This window comes from Columba livia, chromosome 5, assembly GCF_036013475.1.
Source record: "Columba livia isolate bColLiv1 breed racing homer chromosome 5, bColLiv1.pat.W.v2, whole genome shotgun sequence".
NCBI classification, from domain to species: domain Eukaryota; kingdom Metazoa; phylum Chordata; class Aves; order Columbiformes; family Columbidae; genus Columba; species Columba livia.
Genome location: NC_088606.1, coordinates 48,234,046 through 48,256,986, shown reverse-complemented (window position 1 = coordinate 48,256,986; position 22,941 = coordinate 48,234,046). Strand labels below are relative to the sequence as shown.

At 42.8% G+C, this 22,941-nt stretch overlaps 1 protein-coding gene across 12 annotated transcripts in view; it reads right to left on the bottom strand.

Moving 5' to 3' along the window:
• The window catches only part of PAMR1 (peptidase domain containing associated with muscle regeneration 1), a 108,855-nt gene that overhangs the window by 44,545 nt on the left and 41,369 nt on the right, over window positions 1-22,941 (bottom strand). For 6 of the 12 annotated variants that reach the window (XM_065064861.1, XM_065064862.1, XM_021284556.2 and 3 more), the window contains 5 exons: window positions 22,356-22,532; window positions 21,550-21,678; window positions 15,165-15,279; window positions 9,920-10,137; window positions 5,781-5,888 (listed from right to left, as the gene is read on the bottom strand). In XM_065064861.1, coding sequence (XP_064920933.1) covers window positions 5,781-5,888; window positions 9,920-10,137; window positions 15,165-15,279; window positions 21,550-21,678; window positions 22,356-22,485 — 700 coding nt within the window. In that variant the 5' untranslated portion in view covers window positions 22,486-22,532. The remainder of the gene's footprint in view (window positions 1-5,780; window positions 5,889-9,919; window positions 10,138-15,164; window positions 15,280-21,549; window positions 21,679-22,355; window positions 22,533-22,941) is intronic. The other 6 variants (XM_065064867.1, XM_065064864.1, XM_065064865.1 and 3 more) reach the window with 4 other exon arrangements.

The following is a 22,941-nucleotide window of genomic DNA, read 5'->3' as shown; positions in this document are numbered from 1 at the left end:
CCAGAACTGAACTCTGAAGGTGACTTATTAAAAACCTCTCTGATGAATGCAAGTACTATTTTCTTACTTAGCTTTGCAGAGACAGGTGGGTCGATGAATCTTCCTGTATGACTGCACTGGCCATGTCTTCACTGCTGCATTATCTCATAATAAGGACTGCACATAAAGAGCAGTTTAACCAAGTAATACTGCTCATGGCACAAGTAGTGATACTATGATGCCTCTCAGAGGGAGTCCCAGGGAGGTCCTGGAGAACAAGGCACCTCTGATACCATACTGCCTGTGTTTACACTACAGAATTGCTGCATGACAGGCCAAAGGGTAGTACCAGCTTAAGCTGTAGCCTTAACCCCTAATGGGTCTGCAAAATATGAGAACTGCCACATTCCAGTTAAAGGTTTTTGCTAGTGTGTGAGTTTCAAGGCAGGTAAATCCTTGGATTGTGATAGTGAAAAAGGGCCACTAACTAGCAGCTCCACCCACCCTATACACACAAGACTATAGTGAGGACAGTGGAAATGTGATGGAAAAAGAGTGGCATTAATCTCATCTCTTTGACACAAGCGGGGAAGAACTCCACCCCTTTTAAAAAGCTGTAATAAGCTATTTTCCACTGGAAAGAATAAGCAAAACCCAGCAACCAACCAAAAGTCCAGGCCAGAGTGGCAGGAAAGAGCTCAGGGGCATTTGGTTATATCTGAAGTTCTCCACTGTAATCATGCAGTGTAGGCATGGTCTAACACATGTGGGCTGCAAATGGCACAATATATACCAGTGATTATAGACAGTGATTATGGCACTCCTTGAAACCTATTACTGAGAATCTCTCTGGCAAAATTTGAAAAAAACACTCCAAGTATTCCCTTAGAAGACTCTGCCTTAGATGTCCACGGTTAGGTAAGAAAACTAGACTTAATGTCCAGAACCTTTCATCAGTGCCCCATCCTTGACGCTGCTGGGATTAAAACCCAGTCTAGCCTATGCCAAACACTGACAGCTGAACCCATTTCTCCTATAGCAGAAAAAGGCAGGGGTTGAGGGAGTGCTAATGCTTTCTCCCTATCTTAAATGTCAGTCCATCCATTAAGGGTGAGGGCATCCCTAAGAACCTGCCCAAGTCACAATTGTATGTGTCCAAGGAGGATGGAAGGAGATTATATTAGCAGTGAGGAAGGGCCTGAAAGCTATATTCAGAGGCCTGTTGGAACAAGTAAGGCCAGCCCTAGCAACATCAAAGCCTACAGCAAGGAGTTCGTTTATACAGCTTAGTCAGTTGGATTAGACCCTTCATTAGGATGCAGAACAAACTTCTCCTTGGCAGACAGGAGTGAGAAACAGAATAAAAATGGAAATCAGATCTGAGCCCTGAAATCCTTATTAAGCATGAGTTCCTCTTGTTTGCATAGGAACTCTAGTTTGCCTGGCTTTGTTTGAAATAAAGATAACAGGAAATTTCAAGGCAGGATGAGGTCAAGGTCCCTTGCTTTGGGGCCAGCAAGCCCTGGGAGGACTCTTGAGTTAGGACACCCCATCCTAGGAGGATGGCAGGCAGAGGGGGAAAGCATTTGCCATGGCATGTCAGCAGTACCCTCTCTCTAGAGCTGCATCTTCAGCAGGCAAGCTCAACAGTGAAACTTTGGAAAATACTTTCTTAGTTGGAGTTGAACAAGTAGTTGTCAGACTGTCATTGACACTCTTAATACTTGAGTGGATGCTTTTAGCATGCAGGGAAAGAGGATGAGGCCACTGGTCAGCTTGTTAGCTTTTCCCTAACATGCTTCTTTTGAGGAAGCTTCTGTTCTGTTTCAGGCTAAGAGAACAAGATGATCTGGTTTTGTTGTTGCTTTTATTTATTTATTTATTTTTTTAATGCCTATGATTGCAGGATTATTTGCATTAAAATCCACAGAACTCAGACAGAAAAGCCTGAGTTTGACCTCAATTATGTCAGCATGGTTGAGAGGTCACAGAGAGGGGTATGCAGGGGTACTGAAAATTCAGTTTAAGATCAGAAAGAAGCTCAAGCATTTAAAACAGGAATTAGTTTTCTCTACTTCCTCTATCACTGCAACAAAGCATGTTTATGTGTAAGCAGCTATTTGTTGCTGGTCTCTAGGACTTTATTGTGTTTTAGGGCAGAAGAAAGAAGAGAAGATCTCTCTCTGTTGGTTAGCATTTGCTTTTGCATTTTGTATATATTTTTTTTTTAAACAGTCTCCGGAGTGAAATCAGACATATTTAGATAAAATATTTCTTGCCCTGAAACATGACTGATAGAAATATTAACAACTGTTAGAAAGATAGATGCCTGCATTTCACTTCGTGCTGTTGAAGCCTTTAAATCACTATACCAGCCCCTTAAATGGTAAACAAAAATACAATTTCCTGGCTACCATAGTAGAAAAGAGACTGCTATTTATAAGCAACCTGTGCCTTTAATTATTTTATTAATATTGCAAATTGTAACTGACAGAGCAATTAGGGCTGAATATAACCCCAGGAAAGCAGCTTGACTAATGTTGATCATCCTGTTAAATTAATGGAATTTAGTATAACAGAGGAAAAAATAGTTTCCTTGTGGTTTATCTCATTAAGGTGATTTCCATTATTCCAATGGTGATTCCTACACCTTTAAACTAAACTCAGTAATGGACAAAAAGACAAAGCTGCTTTGGAATAGTGATGGACTTAGAAGATTTCTGATTCTGTCATGAAATGTCAATTTTTGATTTTTTTTAATTTGGCCTTAACTTATCCCTCAATGAGATAATCCCACAGTGTCCCTTCCTCTGAAGTATGTCCCTTGGATTACTTTAAAACCCTCAGATCTATCTGGATACCTTCTGTTGTATCACCTCAAATCTACATGCACTTAACATTAAGGAGCTCTAATTTCCTTCTCTCTTATACTTACTTTTCATCAACATAAATCCATTGACATTAATGGGACTGCAGCTGACTTGCTCCAAGAAAAACAGACAGAAAGAATTAGACTCATAGTGTCCAAAGTCATACTCAATATTCTAAAAGTGACTATTTAATGATTGTTTTCTGCAGAAATGAATATATTTCCCTTGAATATACTTTACAAGACAGCGCTGTTGCTGCAGGACCTAACAGGGAGAAAGATTCTGAGCATGACACAATCTGCCTTTAACATTTAAACTGAAATGCTGTTCAGGAAACTACATGACTAATTTTTAAAGAATTCTTCTGTTTGTGCTTAAAAAACAAATCAAACTTTAATTTTCTGCCTTTTTCCCTCCAAACACTGAGAAATACTTAGGATACCTTTTAGGAAAACTAATGGAAATACCTCAAGCAAAAATTATTTTAAGACAGAGAGAACACAGATTTGCCATGATGTTTTCCCACTGCAAGGTTGGCTATTCACATACAAAAAAATTTAAAAAAACAAACAAAAAACAAATAGCAGTCGACCTTTAATTATGTTATGGAAGGCAGCAATATAGGTGCTGGAAAAAATGCTTCCTAGCATAAGCAAAAGTCAAGCATAAAGCCACAAACATAATAAAGTATCAGTATTTTATCCACCTAAACTTTTCTTTCACAAATCAAACTATAGGATTCCTGTCAAGTTAAAAATCTTACTGTATCTATTTTAAGTGTCTCCTCCCTTTTATTCTGTTACTACCTATACCCTTCATTGTTTACAGTAAGACAGAATTCTCTCATCCTATTGCTTTTTTGCTACCTCCTCTGTTGTTTGCTGTGTGTGCTGCATGTGTGAAGTTCCTACACTGAAATTATAGAAGAAAACTAGTAAAAGAAAGTGAGCATCACTTCTTGCCTTGACTGTAGCATGAAGCCTGCCAAAACTAGGGTTGAAGTTTGCTGGAAATTTCATTAATTTTAAATTTAGGCTGGTTCTGAACCCAATTGGAAGATTCTATTTTTTAAACTCTTCCTTAAAGACAAGAATGAAACTAATCTCACTGAGCAGTTGCAAAAAGCTTGAGAGTTTCCAGTCCCTAAATGACCTGCTAACCAACTTCTACTTAGCAGAAGAGCCAGCCACATTAGCCCTTAGGTCAGAAACTCTCAATTTTCAGTAACTCCTTCCCTACAGAAAAAAAATACCAGGAATCTGCAGTCTGGCAGAGTGTGGCATGCAGTTCACAGCCAAAACTCTTTCACACTTACAGAAAATGTAAAACTACCTCTTCTCTGGTCTGCTGGGAGAAGAGTCAAGTTTTATGAGCTGCTTCTGGATCTGTAGAAATAGAAAGGTCTCTTTGAAGAGAAGCTGCTAAATTAATGTATACCATGATTAAGTTACAAAAGATGTACCCGTCATTAACCAATTGAAATGATAAATGCTTTCTAACCACCTGCAAAATGAGGGGATATTTTTCAGGTTTTAGATCCTTCTGCATGACAAGAGGGAGACAGAAAATTAAGTAATACATAGTTTAGAAGCAGAGTGCTTAGCTTATGTTTGACTAGTAATTAATATATGTATTGTAAGTAAGAAACTAATTATAACTAACTTCATCAAGTATTTCTTAGTATAGATATATTGTATGTTAGAAATTTCACAAAATTGTAACTAATATGTAATAATTGTGTGAATACAAGAAACGCAAGTGCGGCCAGTCGTTGGAGCACTTATGGAGAATAATTCCCAGAGCTCCCCAGCGCTGTCAATAAAGAACACCTGCTTAACAGTATAATTGACTCTTGCTGTTAAGTTTATTTCTCCATTTCATCTTATCTCAAAATGATCCATGCAAGGAGGTCACTATGATTTAACTCCCTCAATGAAGTAAAAACAATTACAGGACAGAAATCCACTCCTGACAATGGCACATGTGGGAAAATATTTTGGTGAGGTTTGGTGTGTATTGGCTGCTCCGACACAGAACTCAAAACTCTGGAAGCAGGCAAAGCATTGTGTGCCTTACAGCCAGAGTAATGCCTCAGCAGGACACAGTATGCCATGCTTTCTGTCTTGGGTCAAATATGATGCCAAATGGATTTCACTAGTATCACTGAAATCCTCTAGGGTCACCTGGAGCTCTAGCTCAGTGACTTTAAATATTGTACAATGCTCCTTTCAGCTAGTAGAGATTATATAGCCTTTCTTATAGCATATACTACACAGTTCTTACTCCTTCTTGGTCTTTCAAGACCTGTTAGATGAAGACATTAGCTCAAGCATGAAGAATTAAAACACTAGAACAGACAATTTATTTGAACGCATTTGAACCTAGTTATTTTACAATTCACTTGGCAGTACAAAACCAGCACAAACATACAGTGAGGACCGCCAACACAGACGTGGACAGAATCTACCCTTTTCCAGTTTTTTTTATTTCAAGTCTATGTCATTCATGGTGCCAGAAATCTATCTTTCAGGTGGCTGTAGTGAAGACAAACTTCTTAGGCCTGACTCTGGCTAGAGCATCAAGCACAGGTTTCCACTGGGCTATCTGCTTTTAGAAGAGAACAGCTGATCCACACAATGGAAAATAGCAGGCGGGTATATCTCTGTCTGATAAGGCTAGTCCATTACAAGATTTCTTGTGTGCTGTTTCCCAGCTCCAATTCTATTTTACTTTTTAAAACACAGATATAAAGCTCAGTGCAAATCTTCACAAACTGCAAGCAATGTGTCTTAAAAAATGCCATAGGAAGCTCAGTGCATTCTCTGACACTGTGACTGACGTAACCTACATCTTATTGACATTCCTAATAATTAATGACCTACATCAGTGACAACCCTGAAGACTGGTCATACACACAGTGCCCATACTCACAGTTTTCACAGCGATTCCCCGTATAGCCAGCCAGACAGGCGCATTTGTAGGTACTGCTTTTGTCTAGAATGCATGTTCCATCATGAAGACACGGAGATAAAGAGCAAGCTATAGAAAAAAAGCAAGATGTTCATGGTGTCTCATAGGATGGAGGTCCTGTCAATTTTTCCTCATGATGCTTGTGTCTTGTGGTAAATTACATATTCTGGTTAAAAGTTAGGAAGATACACTAAAGGGCCTAATGCATGTCAAAAAGACTTTTGTTCTTCTTTCTTACTTCCTGGAGAGGGGATTTATAAGGATAGGCAGTTCTTTTCCCAGCATTCATCACTTACTCTTACCATTTTCCTTTAACTGTATTCAAGTGGTGAGAAAGGTGTGTGGAAGAAAAATTATTTACAGTGACCTCCAACAGTGTTTAGAGATTAGCCTAAATTAAATAAGTTTAATATCAACTTACATTTCTCCTGCCATTCATCTAAGAGTTTAGACATAAGTTCTGGGATTCACGGTTCTGGTGGGTTTTTTAGGTCTTGGATCTTGTCATCCCAGATCTTTGGAGTTGCTTTGCCCCTGAGGAGCACTTCTTTGGTGTTGGTCTTAGGAAGCTCTAAGTGGTCATGGCGACCCTAGGTCTGCCAGGTAAGCTCTTGCAAACCACAATTCTACCAGTGACACAGATCAAACTGTACATATTTGCATAAATTAGTATCAGAATGTGTAAATGTACTATTTCATATCAACAAATTCCACTGTGCAATAACACACACCTTTTTTTTTGTGCCTGCTCTAAGGGGAGGTGAGTAGAACATAATTTACTCTCAAAAATACAAAGAAATCATTTCCATTTAGAATATTTTCCAAACTGATTGTGGGTTTTAGCAGACAGGAAGTATAGCCAAAAGTAACTTCAACACCTGAGGAGTTAAGGATCTGATGCCCTGCTTGAAGTCCATCTTAACAAAACAAGAATACATAGCGAAGTCCACATCTGGATCCATATCAGCAGTTGAATTCAGTTTCAACTCACATTGACTACAAAACTTATTCCTTGCCGTCTTAAAGAATTATCTTACCATGCCTGTTGACTTATGGGTTAAACTTTTAAATCAAAATTGCTAGAAAGGTTTGTGTTCTAGTTAATATATAGATTATCTTTGTCCTTCCATGCTAAATACACTGATTACTTTGGTTATAACAGAAATATGAATCTTTGTACCAGCTGTTGAGTGTTGCAACCACAAGCAAGCAGCCTAGGGGGATCTATGGTTAGGCTGTGTACTATTCACAGAATCACAGGATGTCAGGGATTGGAAGGGACCTTGAAAGATCATCTAGTCCAACCTCCCTGCTGGAGCAGGAACACCCAGATGAGGTTACACAGGAAGGCGTCCAGGTGGGTTTTGAATGTCTCCAGAGAAGGAGACTCCACAACCTCCCTGGGCAGCCTGTTCCAGGCTCTGCCACCCTCATCACAAAGAAGTTCCTTCTCAAATTTAAATGGAACCTCCCGTGTTCCAGTTTGTACCCATTGCCCCTTGTCTTGTTATTGGTTGTCACCAAGAAGAGCCTGGCTCCATCCTTGTGACACTCACCCTTTACATATTTATAAACATTAATGAGGTCACCCCTCAGTCTCCTCCTCTCCAACCTAAAGAGACCCAACTCCCTCAGCCTTTTCTCATAAGGGAGATACTCCACTCCCTTCATCATCTTTGTGGCTCTGCGCTGGACTCTCTCCAGGGAACAGGGGAAGTGCCATATACTGTCCTTGAAAACACCTGATACTCAAGAGCACAAAATATTTTTATTTTTTAAAGGAGTCTTGTTTTCCTGGCTTCAGTCAAACAACATGGGACAGTACTGCAAAAGGTTAAAGCCCCCTATGTTGTGTCAAAAATTGCGAGCTTGGGGTTACAGAAAGTAAAGCATAATTGAAATTCAACTACAAGCTTTCATTTAACTAGATCCAGTGTATGTTTAATCCCTAAGAGACTCTGATGCTCTTTCATCTGCCCCCCATCCTTCTCATCTGAAGTCTGTTGAGTGACTTCTAGTCAGTCATGCCAATGACTGGTTTCCATTTGACACTTGGTGTGGGATGCAACCCAATACCTGCTTCCAGACAAGATGGGGCAGCAGGTTGTGTGGTTTCGTCCTTTTAATAACTACACATGCAGTGACTTTTCCTAAAGGGGATATAGGCTTTGCAGCTTATTTTGTATCAATCAAAATCTTTCTGGGAGTTAAACTGGTGACCTCTGTGCAGTCAGTGCCACTGCTTCAGCAACCTATGATTTATAAGACAACACAGAGCTCAGAGTAAAGGAAGACAGGAAGCAATTCAGTTCTGACAGCACAAGACATTTCTTCAGTCCTCTCCATTACACCACTAAGGTGCTGGGGATATCAGATCAGGTCTATGGCCTGGTCCACGAACTGTAAGCACAAGTGATGCTGCTGTTCTCACCTGCAGCACAGGAAATTGCTCTAGCAAGCCCTGTGCAATCTGTGTCAGGGATCTTAGCTTTTCCGTAGTGCTGTGTACAGAGGGAAATTTCAGAGGAAATGCTTCAGTTGGCAATGTGCTGCCAAAGCTTTCAATCCTGTGCTACCACCACTTTCAATTCTATGCTGCCTCATGCACACCGGATTCTTTCTCTAAGCTGTCCTGCTGGCCAGGTTAATGCTTCACATAAAAAGACACTGGGAGTATTTTAAAAGCCTTTCACTGCAGCCACACATTAGGTCAGAATAGACTCATAATTAACCGCACAATAAGACCTCACAAACTCTAAGAAGCCCTTTGACGTGCTCTGTGTGGATTATGATACCCAGCCTCAGAATAATTACAACTGAAAATGGGACGGAAATAAAGTGCTCAACAGTATTCAAGTACCAAGCGTTCCCTGCTGGGCAGAGAAAACAGAATCAGTTCAGCTCGCACTACATGAAAAACGTTACTTCCCTGAGTGCAGACGGCCCTTATGCAACATAGCCCGGACCACATTCATTTGTTCTATATCACCTCTCCTCTTGCAAGCCAGGTGAACTATCAATAGCTACGTACTCCTGCTATGTTACTAACATAACTAATGTAACATTTGAAGAATAGGGAAGACTAAGAAATGGCATAGGCACTGCATCCAGCAGTATGCGCATTTCAGATTGCTAGTTACACTCCTGGTCACTGTTAACAGCTGATCCATTGTAGGTTTTTGTATTACCTCCTGAGCCAGATATACCCTGGATGACCTCATGAAATATGGGTCATCAGGATGTGCAGAAAGCAACATTTGGTGAGTCACAGATTTTGCAGGGTTTATCTAAGGCAAAGCAGCACATTTTGATTAGCCTTCTGTGTCTGGAGTACTGTAGACAGATTTGATCAAAATTCCCTACATAGCTAAACAAGGAAGATCCAGGAAGAGCGGAGAGGCTGCTCCAAATGCAACAGCAAAATGAGGAGCCAGCTATACTTTCAATGTTATTTTGCAGCCAGAAATAAATGATGGAAAACCGTGTGGGGGATTCAAGTACTGAGTCCTAACAAAAACACAAGAACTCTGAAGCCCTGCTTCTGACATTGATAGCACTGAGTTTATCACATAATGGGAAATGCCTTTTTATTTTCTCAAATAAAATAATATGTTCTTTGTACACACTTTTTTAAAGTCCTAATGGTATAATATGTGAGCCAACACAGGAGTCATGTTAGGGCATTTTCACAGAGCTAATTATTATGCTTTGCATCAGGTTTTTGCTAATTGGGACAGTGAGACATGCTCCTGCACACAGCATTAAGCAATTCTACAATTGCAGATACACATGCCTCTTCCTCTTTTTCCTTCTGTGCCCGTAGTTCCCAGATTCAAACAGAAAAGCCTCACAAACCAGCAGATTTCCTGTGCTGGCTGATGTCCTTCTTCCTCACATGGGTAGAAGGAATTCAGTCTTTGTTGGAAGAGTCTCACATTCTCATGCCATCTGACAGCTTTTGAATCTTCCCTGCACTGACTTTGTGTAAGTTGCTGTTGGTAACACAGCATGAAAGATTTTATTGAAGCAATGCAGGGAGAGAGTGTAGTGAAACCAAATTAATGAGAATGATGGCATGTTCTACTTTCAGATTATTTTACCTGTAATTTCTTCAAAGACAGCATGAAATCCATCAAAGTTCTTGGATCCATCAGACTGGAAGAAGACATGGAGTGAAGACCCAGTGCTTCGTATGGGAGGTGGCCTCTCATTTCCACAGAATTTCTTAATTATTCGGCTGTCCAAATTGTCCCCATCACGGACCTCCACATAGTCATACTGGCACATGTAGTCAAATTCCAGGCTCAGCATGTAAAATCTTGGAGAACAAGGACACACAGTCAGGCTGCATACTCTGCACCCTGACTCTGACATTTAGTTATGTTAGTGCCTCTCCTCCCTCAGTGAATCAACAAGTCCCTAACCACATGAAGTCCCTCTTGCTTCATCTCAATTTTTGCATCATGATCCTTGGAAGCCAACTCAACTCTACACAGTTGCTCCACAAGAATACTTCAGTGGCAGAAAAGTGAAGTCTAAATTGAAGTCATACATTCTGCTCACGTGCACCAGGTTCCTAACCACATTACAATGTTAGAACTTTCATCTAGGTTCACACACTGTAGTGGGCATATTTCTATCATGGCTGTTTGCTAAAAATTGTTCTAAATGAAGTTCTAAGTACTGAAAGTAACAGTATCAAAGACCAAGGCTTAAAAGCTATTTACTTTGTGATATTCAGAAGTCGGCAATTAGGGGTACAAGGAAAGCTTGGGGGTATAACAAAGCAGAAATAGGCAGAGAAAGGGAATCTGAAACACTACAGCACATTTTGCATTAGAAAGCAAAATGGTAGTAAATCCCCAAAGTCTAGCACTTGCCCTTCTTTTGAGGGCAGAAATAAGGGACTAGAGTTAGTGCAGAAGTGAAATGTTTAAAACCTTTTCCCACAATGTCTGTGTTTCCTAGCTTTGATCCAGCCACTGTGTGAGGCTCTTGTTTGTTAACAGCAATGTTATATGATGCTGTTTGAATTCATTGGGCTACAGTGCCAAAGCATCCCACCAGAATATGAATGAGAAACAGAGTGAGAAACACCAAGTGCCCCTGGAGAATAAGCAATGGCCAGGAGTGCTTTGGCACAGCAGATAAGAATGAGAAGACTGGAGAGGCCATGCTACTAACTGTTCAGTAGAACATTTTATAAATGAAACTGGTTGTGTACTCAATCTTCCTGAGAACTTCTAAGGATGCAGACATGTGTATTTAGGATTAGGTTAAATGTCCCACATTGCCTGTTCCACCATGGGCCTAGTGATTTGCAAAGACTGCATTTTCAAACCAAAGAGGTCAGACAAATTTCAGATCTGCTGCTGGATCCTGTGATGTGAAGACACAAGACTATAATGGAGTCTACTTCCTGCTCTTCTCTTCTTGGGACTCAGGCCTCCAGGTTAGAGAGGCCCCCATGTTATGTGAAATGACCTTTCTTTGACAACTCATGAGCTGACTTAAGAGGCCTCTTCACTCAGTAACCTTTGTCCAGGTCATATGGTTGGTTTTAGAGCATCAGGAGTACACTACATAAAGAGAAATGAATGAGCAGTCGTAGGAAGCTATACCAATGGAGCAGAAGCCTTCATTTTAAAATCATCTAGTGGAATGTAGAATAAAAAAAAAAAACACCACCTTCTTCTAATATGCATTACAGTGAGATCAATTCAACTTAGCTTTGCATAAAATGCATGAGTTGAATTCTACTTCTGTCAGGTTTGCTAGAGACATTCTCACAGGCATTAGGTTATACACTACATCTTCAAAATGTTCTTTTACTGGTAGGTCACACCCCAGGGACATACCCTTATGGAAGTTATAGAGCAATACAAATTAACTCATTCATCCTTGACACACTTTTCAGGCTAAAGTTTATCCTGACTCAATCCTAAAAATACTTACTGGTTCTCTGAACTGTTACATTTCTGATTAAAATTAAGCATGTGTGTAAGTACAAAAGGAAAATTTCTGGGATGCCCAACATATAATGGGAGCAGTAACATTTACAGATGTAAAGGTAAACTCTGTGTAGCAGTGTGTTCCTGAATAAAGAATATCAAGAGATACTCACACAGAGTGAAGGCACAGAATGGAAGAGCCACACACAGAATATTGGTTTTAATTGTTTGCTTTCTCTGCTTTAAAAAATGATGAAAGCAAAGTGGAAGATGTAAAAGGCATGGGGGTTCTGATTTGCATTCTATTTAGCGTATCTTAGCATTGAAGCAGATACACTGACTGATGACATGGAAAACCATGATTAAGACTCAGAACAGGCAGGCCAGGAAACCTGCCAAAGCTTTTCAAAACCTCTTGGCTATGGCCCATTTGATGGGACCCTTCACAGACCATGAGGTCTATTGCTGTTTAAATCACAGGTACAGGCATGTCAGGAACGTCAGTTCCCTCACCTGTGAAACTGTAATGGAAATGCAAAGTATTGTATTGACTTAATCTGTGTCTGCAGTGTGAGTACATTCACCAACTCCTCTGAAGAAAGCTTCTAGCTGAAGGAAAATATTTAAAACTGCATTTCTGCTGAGGCATAAAGAAAATTATTTAAAGTTGTGAGGCACTTCTACTGTGGTACGACATCTCTCATATGGCTGAGACTGAGGGAGCCTATACATCACAAGCCAAAGAATAAATGAGGCTGGAAAAAAAACAGAGAAAACAAACTACTGCCACAATCTGGGCACCATTTATCAAAACAGCTCTGCTTAAACAACTCCCAAAGGACTGTGTGGCACAGCTTGAAGCAAAGGAATATTTATCTGTGCTCCTAAGAGTTTTACTCTTCCAGTACTGTGTAAGCAGAGACAAACCACTTTGTTCCCCTTCTGTGTCACATTGTCCCCATCTCTGCCCTTGCAAGCCATCAGAGCAAGAGGAAACAGGATGTGTGCACAGAGAGAATGAAGAAATTAGTTCTTTTGTTTGCAGTTGTGCTGATTCAGAGCATTGTTGGCTATGTACTACTGCTGTAAGCAGAGTTAGCACCCACGGAGGGGATCAGTGTGTTTATATGAAAATACAGTGAAGGCAACAGATTCAGCATGATGGCAGACCCAGAAGGAAGACTGTGGTGGCCTGCTCTTGTACCTGCTCTTCTGTGTAGGAATGGCCTAAAGGAGAAGCTTTAGGCTAAATGTACCAGTTTTGCACAGTATATAACTGCTGAAGTACCTCAATGGCCAGCTTTGAGGTGCTCCACTTTGAAAACCTCAGCTCATTGAGAACACACTCCAGGGTTGCCTAATGTGAGGTAGATATAGCTCCTCATGTTCTCTCTTTGCCCTGGAGGCTTCCTGCTGTGCCTCCTGACTTGCATGGTGGCAGGATTAAGTGTGGACATTCAGAACAGTTCCTGATCTTTCCCTAGAAGTGCTGTATCAGCTGCTGGGATCTTTAGGCACCCAGACTTCACCGTCAGCTCAGGCTGAGCACAGCGCTTTAGGCTTCTCCAGTGCTGCTCAGCTGAGATAAATGCAGTTGCTGACAACAGAAGGCTGGTAACTCAGGCTTCCCTCTCGGAGATTTTCACAGTCAGAATGTAACATTATGTTACAACAAGGAGATGCCTAGTTTTGTGTTTGTTTAACTGTAGGAAGGATGGACACAGGGAGAAAGGTGCTCTCTGAATTATGCCACTCATGTTGAAGTTTTGCCTCTTCTGGTAACAGCAAAAGGAAACAGAGTGAACTGTACAGATCTCATGTGAGACTAGCATATTCCTAGCATGCATGTGAGAGGCTCTCAGAGTCTAGAACAGAAGTCTGATTTCTCAAGAGTTAGTACATCTGTTAGCTTACATCACAGCACTTCTCATTCCCCTGCCTTGAGAATCAATGAGAATCTCCTTAGTGCAACCACAGTAAGTACCGCTGTTCTATCTAGTGTCCTTTGTTAAAATAGCCTTTCCTCCCTTTCTTGTACCTTGTGCTTGGTGCCACCTGGCTGTCAACTCTACACAAAGATAGGTGCATTCACTAGTGATTGTGCGTGCACAGGATCCACTTCCACCGCCACACCCATCCCCACAAGAATGAAGACAGAGTGACAGCTGTAGATCCTGAAGCACTTTCTAAGACTTACAATTGACAAAGCCTTGTTCAGAAATGTAAAAAATACCAGATTACCACCTCCCTGAGCTTGTACTGTGCAGATCATACACACAGCCATCATCTTTCAAACACATGGTAAGTACAGCTTGTACCTCCAGACACTGATGCAAAGTTGTGTCATGAGAACAGAATCTCCTCCTCACAGCATTACTCCCATGTGTCACCTTCACATTTCTCCATAGTCAAGAGTCTCCAAAGTTATCCAGGCAATAATTGTACCTGCTCATAACTACAGAGTAGGCTTGCATTTGCAAGTCTGAAAAAAGGGCATTAATGTGGGAATGCCACAAGCTATTCTATTCAATTGATTTATCTTCTCCTCATTAAATATTAAGTCTCTCTTTAAAAATATAGGAAGAAATCTATATTGTGTATCTAATATAGTTCTTTGGCATGGTCTCCAAAGCTGGTGAAATACTGATGTGAAAGCTTTAGCTGCTGTTTTTATTATATTAGCTAGTGGGTTTTGAACCCAATCCCCTGCCAAGCTTCCCACTGCATGTGTGAGCTCCCTGCTACATACACATGAAAAGAGTATTAATTACCTCAACTAGGGGCTCTCCTGCACTAAGCAGGATACCCAATCAAGAACTGTAAGCCTGAGTCAGCAGGAACAGGTTAACAGGTCTAAGCACACGCACATCAGAGGACCAATGACTTGCAGGAGAACCAGTCACATCCTCCAGACATAGGAATGGTAAAAGGAACAACTGAGGCTAGTAGTGAACAGGGCTGGTAAAAGGAGAGAAAGAAAAATAAGAGAGGGAAAATGTTTGCTAAATGCAAGGTAGGTCCTATCAGCAAATCTCTCCTGGCATAAGTCATCATATCAAAATGTTCCCACAGCTTTTATTCAAAGAATATCTCAGGTCAGCCTAGTACATTCTTCAGAAAATACCAGGTGCTTTAGTGTCCAGGTCTTGAAGAGACATTGTGCCCAAAACCTGAGACATTCTCCTTAGCATTCAGCTGTCCCAAAAGGGAATTGAAGGCACAGCACTGATGATTTGTGCAGTGGCTGCCCATCACAAGCTAGACGAGGGGAAAGAGCCAAGGCACCAAATGCAAAGTGGTAGCTCCCAACTGTTGATCCTCAGTGACTCTTGATTATCCAAATGCCTCGATGATCATCTGAAACCAGCGTTGGCTAAAAGTCAGTATGACCCACCTTAATTCAATGTTAAATCCAGCTTGAACATGAATAGTCCATTCGCATCGTGCATTCAGTGGGTAACCCTCCAGCAAAATATGACCTCTAGAAGCCTGAAGAACCTGTCCACACCCTGGGGAGCAAAGAAAAATAAAAAAAATTTGTGTGTGGGACCTTTAAGAGGTACTTGAAGAAAGTACATGGAGAAACAACACTGGAATGAGAAAACAGGGTGGCTTAGGAAGACACACTTTCTTACATGGCAGTATATAAAATAATGGAACAGCCACACAATGATGACTCTATTAGTGTATTGTCTAGGCTAAGAGCACTCCTAGAAAAGTTTTGTTGATTGTTTCTCCCTGCTGTGCAATGCAGCCCCATTAAGCCATTTCTTACAGCTTTCGTCCTACTCTTGATTAGCCCACCCACCCACTTGGCTGACACTCCAGCTCAGAACAGTTTTGCTGGATCTCATGTTGACCCACATAATCACTGAAGTTGAGGAAGATGGTGGGAAAGTGTTAAAGGTACATGATCATTTGAATTAGCTTGAGTGAAACAATGAGAGCAGGAGCTGTTGCACCAAACAGCATCATTTCAGGGCCTTCACAGGGAGACTCTTGGAGGAAAAACAATTGATGTATTCCTAGAGGAGACATCTGTTAGTCCTCAGGATTCTCCACATCACCCTTACATGTTAATGCCACCATGCCAATGGAGACATATAACCATCACAGCTCCTCCACCAATTACTCGATGTAACACATATATAATATACAGCCCTTATCCCTTCTCTCAGGTTCATTCCTATCCTTTCTCTCTTCCTGTCTCACTCTGTCTATGTCACTCTCAGCTTTTCACCATACTATGAAATGTACTCCAGTGCCCAGCATCAACAGAATAAGATGAAGTACTCCAGTCATTTGTGCCCAGTCTGAGAAAACCACCAGAGGACCTGAACAGATAGCAAAGTCATGTACTGAGGAAGCAATACCTTTTCATGGCTATCCTGCAGCTGCCCCATGGCAGCTGTCCAGGGATAATTGTCCTAATTCCTCATCTTTGATGCTGAACATTTTTAGCCCAGAGAATCCTCTCACCTTTGGTAACCTCTCTCTTGCCCCAGCTATAAAATACAGATAATGGTATTTTTCCTCTGTGGAAGAAAGTTGTTTAGTGATTTTTGTAGAGCCTTCTGTGATCTGTAAATGCAAGTGCTCGCAAAATGCGCAGTTAAGTCATTACACACCAAACAGAGTTAATTTTTCACTTTCTACTTTCCTGAGTACATCTTTCTGAATAGAGTCGTGCACATGGCTACATTCCCTGATAAGCTGTCACTTGCTTTGCTGGGGAATGAGACTGTATCCATACACCAGAAATTGCAATTGAGTCTTACAGCATCACCGAACCAGGGGACTCCGGCAGGCTGCACACCACAGATAATAAGGATAAGTAAAAAGACAAATGACCCAAAAGACCTCCATGGCAACTCTCTCGCTGTTTTTTACCTCTTTAGTCCAACAGAAAGCCCTGCTCCTTCCATCTGTTTCCAAAGAGGAACCCTAAACTTTTAACAAGTAACACAATATGAATATTCCCTACTGAAATGCTGGGGTTTAACATTTGTCTCAGGACCCTTCCTTCCTTTGGGAAAAGAGGGTGATAATGATTTGATTTGGTGATATACCAAGCATCTGCAGTTTCCATTGATCTTAGTGTCTGGAAATCAGTCCTGCTGCATCTAGTCTATAGGGAAATGTGAAAACTGCAGGTCGATTACTCCTCTTTCTTCTTGAGAAAATGTTGTTCAAATGAAATAACCTTTGTTCATTTACTCTCAGTTACCCTTAATTAAGTAAGACCCAAGGAAACAGAAACCCTACTCAGAAGAGTTCCTTAAAAGTGTTTCACCATCCTCTGTGGCTTGCTTAGTTCCCCTCTGTAAAAGGCAAGGATTAATGACTGTGGCCAGCAACCTCATTAGGATTCAGCTAGTACAGCAAGATGTGCTGTGGTGCACTATAATGCTTCTTCCCACAGCAAGAAACAGGACCTTGTGCCGCCAGTGGCTCCTGCCTCAAAAACAACCTGAAATCTTCAGATGGTTTGACAGGGGGCTTGGACCACCTCAAAGGAAGCTTCCTTTTTGTTCCATAGGGCTTTTGCATTTCCAATGCTTTTAAGAAAGGAAAGCCAAAGAACTGATGCAAAGAGATACTTGTGTGCACAGCATACTAAACACACTCTTCTCTTTGCAGTGGTACAGTCTGAACTCTCTGAACACTAATGCCAAGGAAGTAGGTTTTGCCAGCAAAGCAGGTGGTCCAGAGACTAAAAAGGAGCCATTTAACTACCGCCTCCAAAAGAACATTCTCAGATTTGCTACTGCCCTTCTCCACATGAAGTACCTTTGCAATAAAATCAGATCTGTGCTCCTGTATCTCTAGCCCTTCTAGCAGAAGTTTGGCTGACTCTCATACTAACAGTTCAATCATCTGTTGATCAAAAGGAGTATTTTCTCCTCCCATTCTGAATCTGTGGGGGACCTGGCAAGCTCTCAAAAACTAATTTTTATACTAAACACAAATGCTGGAAAATTCTGCTTAATTTACAAAAAGATAGTCTACTTTGGTGGCGTCAGCATCCTTGCTCTGTTCCTGTTCCTGGAAAAAAGGCAGCTTTCAGGGCCACAGTAAGATTTCCTCTAAGGCTTGTTACTAACAAAAAACAAAACAATTTAGGACATCTCTGAGTTGTAGCCCACACAGAACCATGGGTCAAGGGAGGGAGAGGTCCTGAGGAGACCTCCAGCAGGAACTCATTATCTCCTGAGTGCTACAGCATAGATGTGTAGAAACTTTACTGGTATTCAGAAACAGGCTAATATGGGAAGGCAGCTGTGACTTGTCACACCTTGTTGCTACCTGTTGCTTCCTGGTCACCGGTATTATGTGAAACACTAATGTTTGCAAAATCTCTAAAACTAGAAATACTGTTATTTGTCATGGGGACCACATTTGGATAGCAAAGCCAAGAACAGCTATTAGATAACACCGCTTTCTCTCCTGTGTTGATGGAATATGTGTTCTCAACAATATGACAATCAGAGGTTGATGAAGGTTGTTGGAGTGCAGGATAGAGAGGAAAAGGTCCTCCAGGGTCATTTTTCTTCTGGTTTTTGATTCTGATGTGCCTTTTAGGGTGTAATAGTTCAATCCAATAAAAAGTCCCATCAGAAAATGTTCCAGTACCAAATTAACTTTATTCACTGTGGGTTTTTTCCTAATAACATTACTTTGGACTACCCTGTGCCATTTGTCTTTTTAATAATTGATCCCTTGGCTGTTCTTCAGCCATGTCCATGCATCCAACAATGCCACCAAACAGTATGAACAGGACAACCTCACAGGCCAGACCGTATTATTTCTTCCTTGCCACAGCCCTCCAGGCATATTGCCACTTTTTCTAGAAGTTCCAAGAAATCACTCCCAGGGGCTCATGCTGCCATTTTGTTTGCAGGCAGCTCCTTGACTGCTGCCCTATGGCTGAGGCAGCACCACTAGCCCATGGAGCTGGACAGTGCACCTCAGAGCTGCTGAGCTGACCCACGGGCAGGCCTCACTGCTCCCCACACCCACCAGTGCGGTATTAAATAGGCATTAATCCTGCCTATAAGCTAAACTGCAGCTGTGCTCTTCTGCAGCACCGGCACTGATCCCCTTCTGCCTGCACTCGCGGCCGTTCTGCCATCCGGTTGACAAGGATGGGACCTGGCGTCTGAGACCTGGGGCGGCCTCCTCTGGGGCCCCCGGGCGCCACCTAGCGTCAAGCGGCGGTGGTGCCGCGCGGCGCCCGCGGGCAGGCCAGGGCGCTTTAGGGAAATGGCGCGACGGGAGGAGAGCAGGAGGGGAGTTTCAGTATAACCAGGTCTGGTCGGACCGCGCTCGGGGCCGTTCCGGTAGTGAAGGGATAAAGCTGGAGGTCTGCTCGCTCGCCGCCGGGACGTGTGCCCGTTTACGGCGGAGCCTGCCTGAGCCCTGGCGCGCTCCGCCCCAGGAGCAGGAACCCGGGGCCGGGACCGGTGGTCCATGGCAACGCCTCCCGCGGCCCGCGAGAGGGAGACAAAGCCCAGCGTACCTTGGCGGTTGTGGCGGTGGGTCCGCCTCGAGCTCTGCCGGGTGCCTGGGGGCTATTTGCCAACACGTCCAGCACCCTCCGCACCGCTCCCGTGGTCTGGGCAACCACCATAACGCGTTCAGGCGTGGGAGCGGGGTGTGAACCTGCACGCAAGTTGCCCTCGGCGTAGGGACAAGGCAGACACAGGCCTTGCTGGGCAGGAGGAAGTAAAATCTGAGAAAGAAGCTTCAGCTGGGGGCGCCTTTCGAGGGCAGCTCTGCCAGGAGGAGCCCTCTTTTCTGGGCACTGCAGCAACGCTGGTTTCCCGCAGCAGCCGACCTGTTGTGGAGTGAAGCTTTGTGTGCAGTTTGTGTGCATGACCAGCTTGGTCAGGGCAGGTCCCGTGGGTCATCCAAGTGCTTGCTAGCAGAGGGCACCAGCGTTTGCAATATAGGGTGAAGTAGATAAACTACGTCCCCCAATTACTATGGTTGTGCTCCTGTGTGTTACTGGGATTTATTGGCACTCTACCACTGGCGAGGCACTCTGAGCAGGCTGCAAAATTCCAGATGTACCAAAGAGAGATGTTTCCTCCTTAGCTTTCCAAAATTTATTGTGTTAGCACATCCACTGCTTGAGCAGTTGGTGCACACTGTTGTTCAAAGGCTACTCACCAGCTGTCCTCCAGACCCGAAGCCACATACATAGCTGTGAGCCTATAGGCCAGCACCCATCATGGTTATAGGCTGCTTTCCGAACATGCAGTCTCTGCATGCCTGAGCAAGGAAAAAAGTGAGATAGCCATGAAAGGCAAAGCAAGGGAGCTCAGAAGTGTGCTGGAATCACAACTGTTCCCTGTGTTCCTCTTTAGAAATGGAAGAGACAATAGCACTATTCTATCCTGCCTCTGATACACTGCAGAACCTCACTAAAGAGTCCACATCCTCAGTGTCACACTGCTTCTCTCAAAAGAGCTGGTAGGAAAAACACTGTAAGACAAAGCTCTGCAAAATTTCATTATTGTAAAAATGTCCAAATAGACTGTAGTGTGAGGGTGTATTTGCTTTAAAACAAAAGTTGGTAAAGCAGGCTGAAATATACTGTAGGCAGCTAATCTACTTAGGCAGAGTGAAGAAGGATTAGATAATCTAATCATTCTTTCTTGGCTCTGCTGTTATAAAAAGTGCCAGGGGAGCTCTAGCATCAACTCAGAGCAAATGAGACTTTAAAGTGCTATGGAAATCACACTGTAAACCGCAAGAGACTCAGTTTATCAGTTTCCGAAGCACCAAGTTTGAGTTAGCCCTGTTACTGAAATGTGTTGATTGCCCATATTCTGTTATTTGAAACAATTATTTTATGTTGTTTACTTTCACCTCCTGAGTGGTCATGGGCTGTGTTGGGAAAGCAGGTTCAATTGTTGCTTTAAAATTAGTGACTAAGAGGATACAAGACTAAGGTGTGTAGAATAACAGAGTAGGAAAAGGAGATTCTGCTTTCATCCCTTTAAGTGATGTGAATAAAGAGACATTCAATAAAAATTGAAAAAGGGTTGGTGAAAGCCTATACCTTCACCAGTGGGAAACTGGTAAAGGAAATACCAGTCTTAAACTGTATCCAATTAGCTTATAGAATTCATTATTGAAAGGTAGCATTGGGACCAACATTTTAGCAAAATCCAAGAAGCAATACCTTTTTGTGCACTGCCAGGAACAAAACTTTCAGATAGCACTACCATAACATGAAACGCTGCTGTTAGCACTTGCAAGACACTGTTTTCCAGAGCTGTCTTGCAGTGCATTGAGCTGTGTGAAGGGAAGAGGGGGCACTGGGAATTCCTTGGGGCTGGTTCTGCAGCTCAGGGATTGAAGGACAACAGAGGAGAAGCTCTTTGATATAGCTGTTGCCCTTATAAAAGTTTATGTTTTGCTGAAGGCCTCTGAGGAATTGGTTATGCTGAAGTATGCTTGGGAAATGCAGAGAACAGATTTCCAGAGTCACAGTAGTTAAAGTTTCAAAATAAACCAAAACAAACCGGAAGTTTAGTACGGTTATAATCTCCCATGACTTGGGGCCTGGGCCAATCCATAGCAGATGAGCACTGGGAGAGAAGTTTTTTCCCACTGTAGATATGCTTACTGCCTAGTTGTTTGCCCTCTTCTGCCTGTGACCTTTGCAAGAGTCACTGTACAGGGATAACTGGAAAAGTACAGCATAACTCTCGCTCTGTCCCACCACTCCCTGTCCCCAACATGCTTCCCTGCCCATGTAGGACACTTACTCATGCAGTCACCTCCATACCAGCCAGCTCTGCACTCTGCACAGTAGATGCCCTTGATATAGAAGTTGTCAAGCGTCCCTCCCCAGGAGCCATTGCGGCAGGACTTGCAGTTCTCAAAAATGGTGCAGCCTGAAAGGAGAGCCACTGCATTAGAGGAAAGCCAAAGTGGATTGTCCTCTGGAGAGAGAAGCAGTCTCTCTCTCTTTTCTACAAAAAATGCCAATTGCATTAGTGACTGCTGTGGTGCTGACAGCTTATCTGCTTAGAACTGCACCCAACCTAAACCCCAAACCCTAGGCAGCTCAGATGCTGAGATTCTGAGCCAAAATACCAGCCTGACTTGTCCAAACCTCTACATCTCATTGTTCTGACTGTAAATGCCTCTTTCAGAAGTCTCTGGATGCTGGTGCCACTTAGGACCAGCCCAAATGATTCTGATGTTTTCTAACCTGTTCCTGTCTCCTCTTGCTCTCACTTTTCACTTTCCCCTTTCTTCCTTGCTAGCCAGACTTCCAGGTCACCTCTCTCTTCTTGCTTTGGGGATGCAAATCATCATTGAGCACCTATAAAACACTCCTGGTGCTGCTATGTCAACTTTTGGAATTTCCCAAGCCTGCCTTGGCACCTTGCCAAGTGTCTTTCTGCTGTCAGCAGAATGGCAGAAAGAGCTCCTGAGGGGTTGCAGGGCAATCCCATGCCCCAGTGAGACGTGCCTGCCCTTGCTGATCCCCTGCCCAGCAGCTACCATTATGTGCTGATGCCTTGGCCAAAGATCCGATGTGAGGGCAGTGTAGCCCCAAGCATACCTGGGTGGATTAAGCAGGAGTCACACTCATTCTCCTCATTCCTGCAGCAGGGAATGGTATAGCCCACTCTTTCTTTCTGTCCTGGGCAGATGCACTGGATTTGGTCATATTCGCAGCACTCTCGGCACATGATATTCCACTCGGCACCCGGGCAGTTTTCATTGATCACTGTGTACTCTGCAAGAGGAGAACAGAGAGGGGGGCACACAGAAATGATCCACTGTCTGCCAAGGATTGACAGGATCTATTATTCATCCATTTGTCAGATCATGTATGACATGAGGATGGCTGAGGTCTTTGGCACAAGAAATATCAAACTACATGGTAACATTGGGGAGGTCCCATATGATTGGAAATTGGCGAATGTTACCCCAATCTACAAAAAGGGCTGCAAAGCTGACCCTGGCAACTACAGGCCTATCAGCCTGACCTTGGTGCCTGGCAGGGTTATGGAACAGATCATCCTGAATGCAATCACACAGCACCTTCAGGATGGACAAGGGATCAGACCCAGCCAGCATGGGTTTAGGAGGGGCAGGTCCTGTCTGACCAACCTGATCTCCTTTTATGATCAGGTGACCCACCT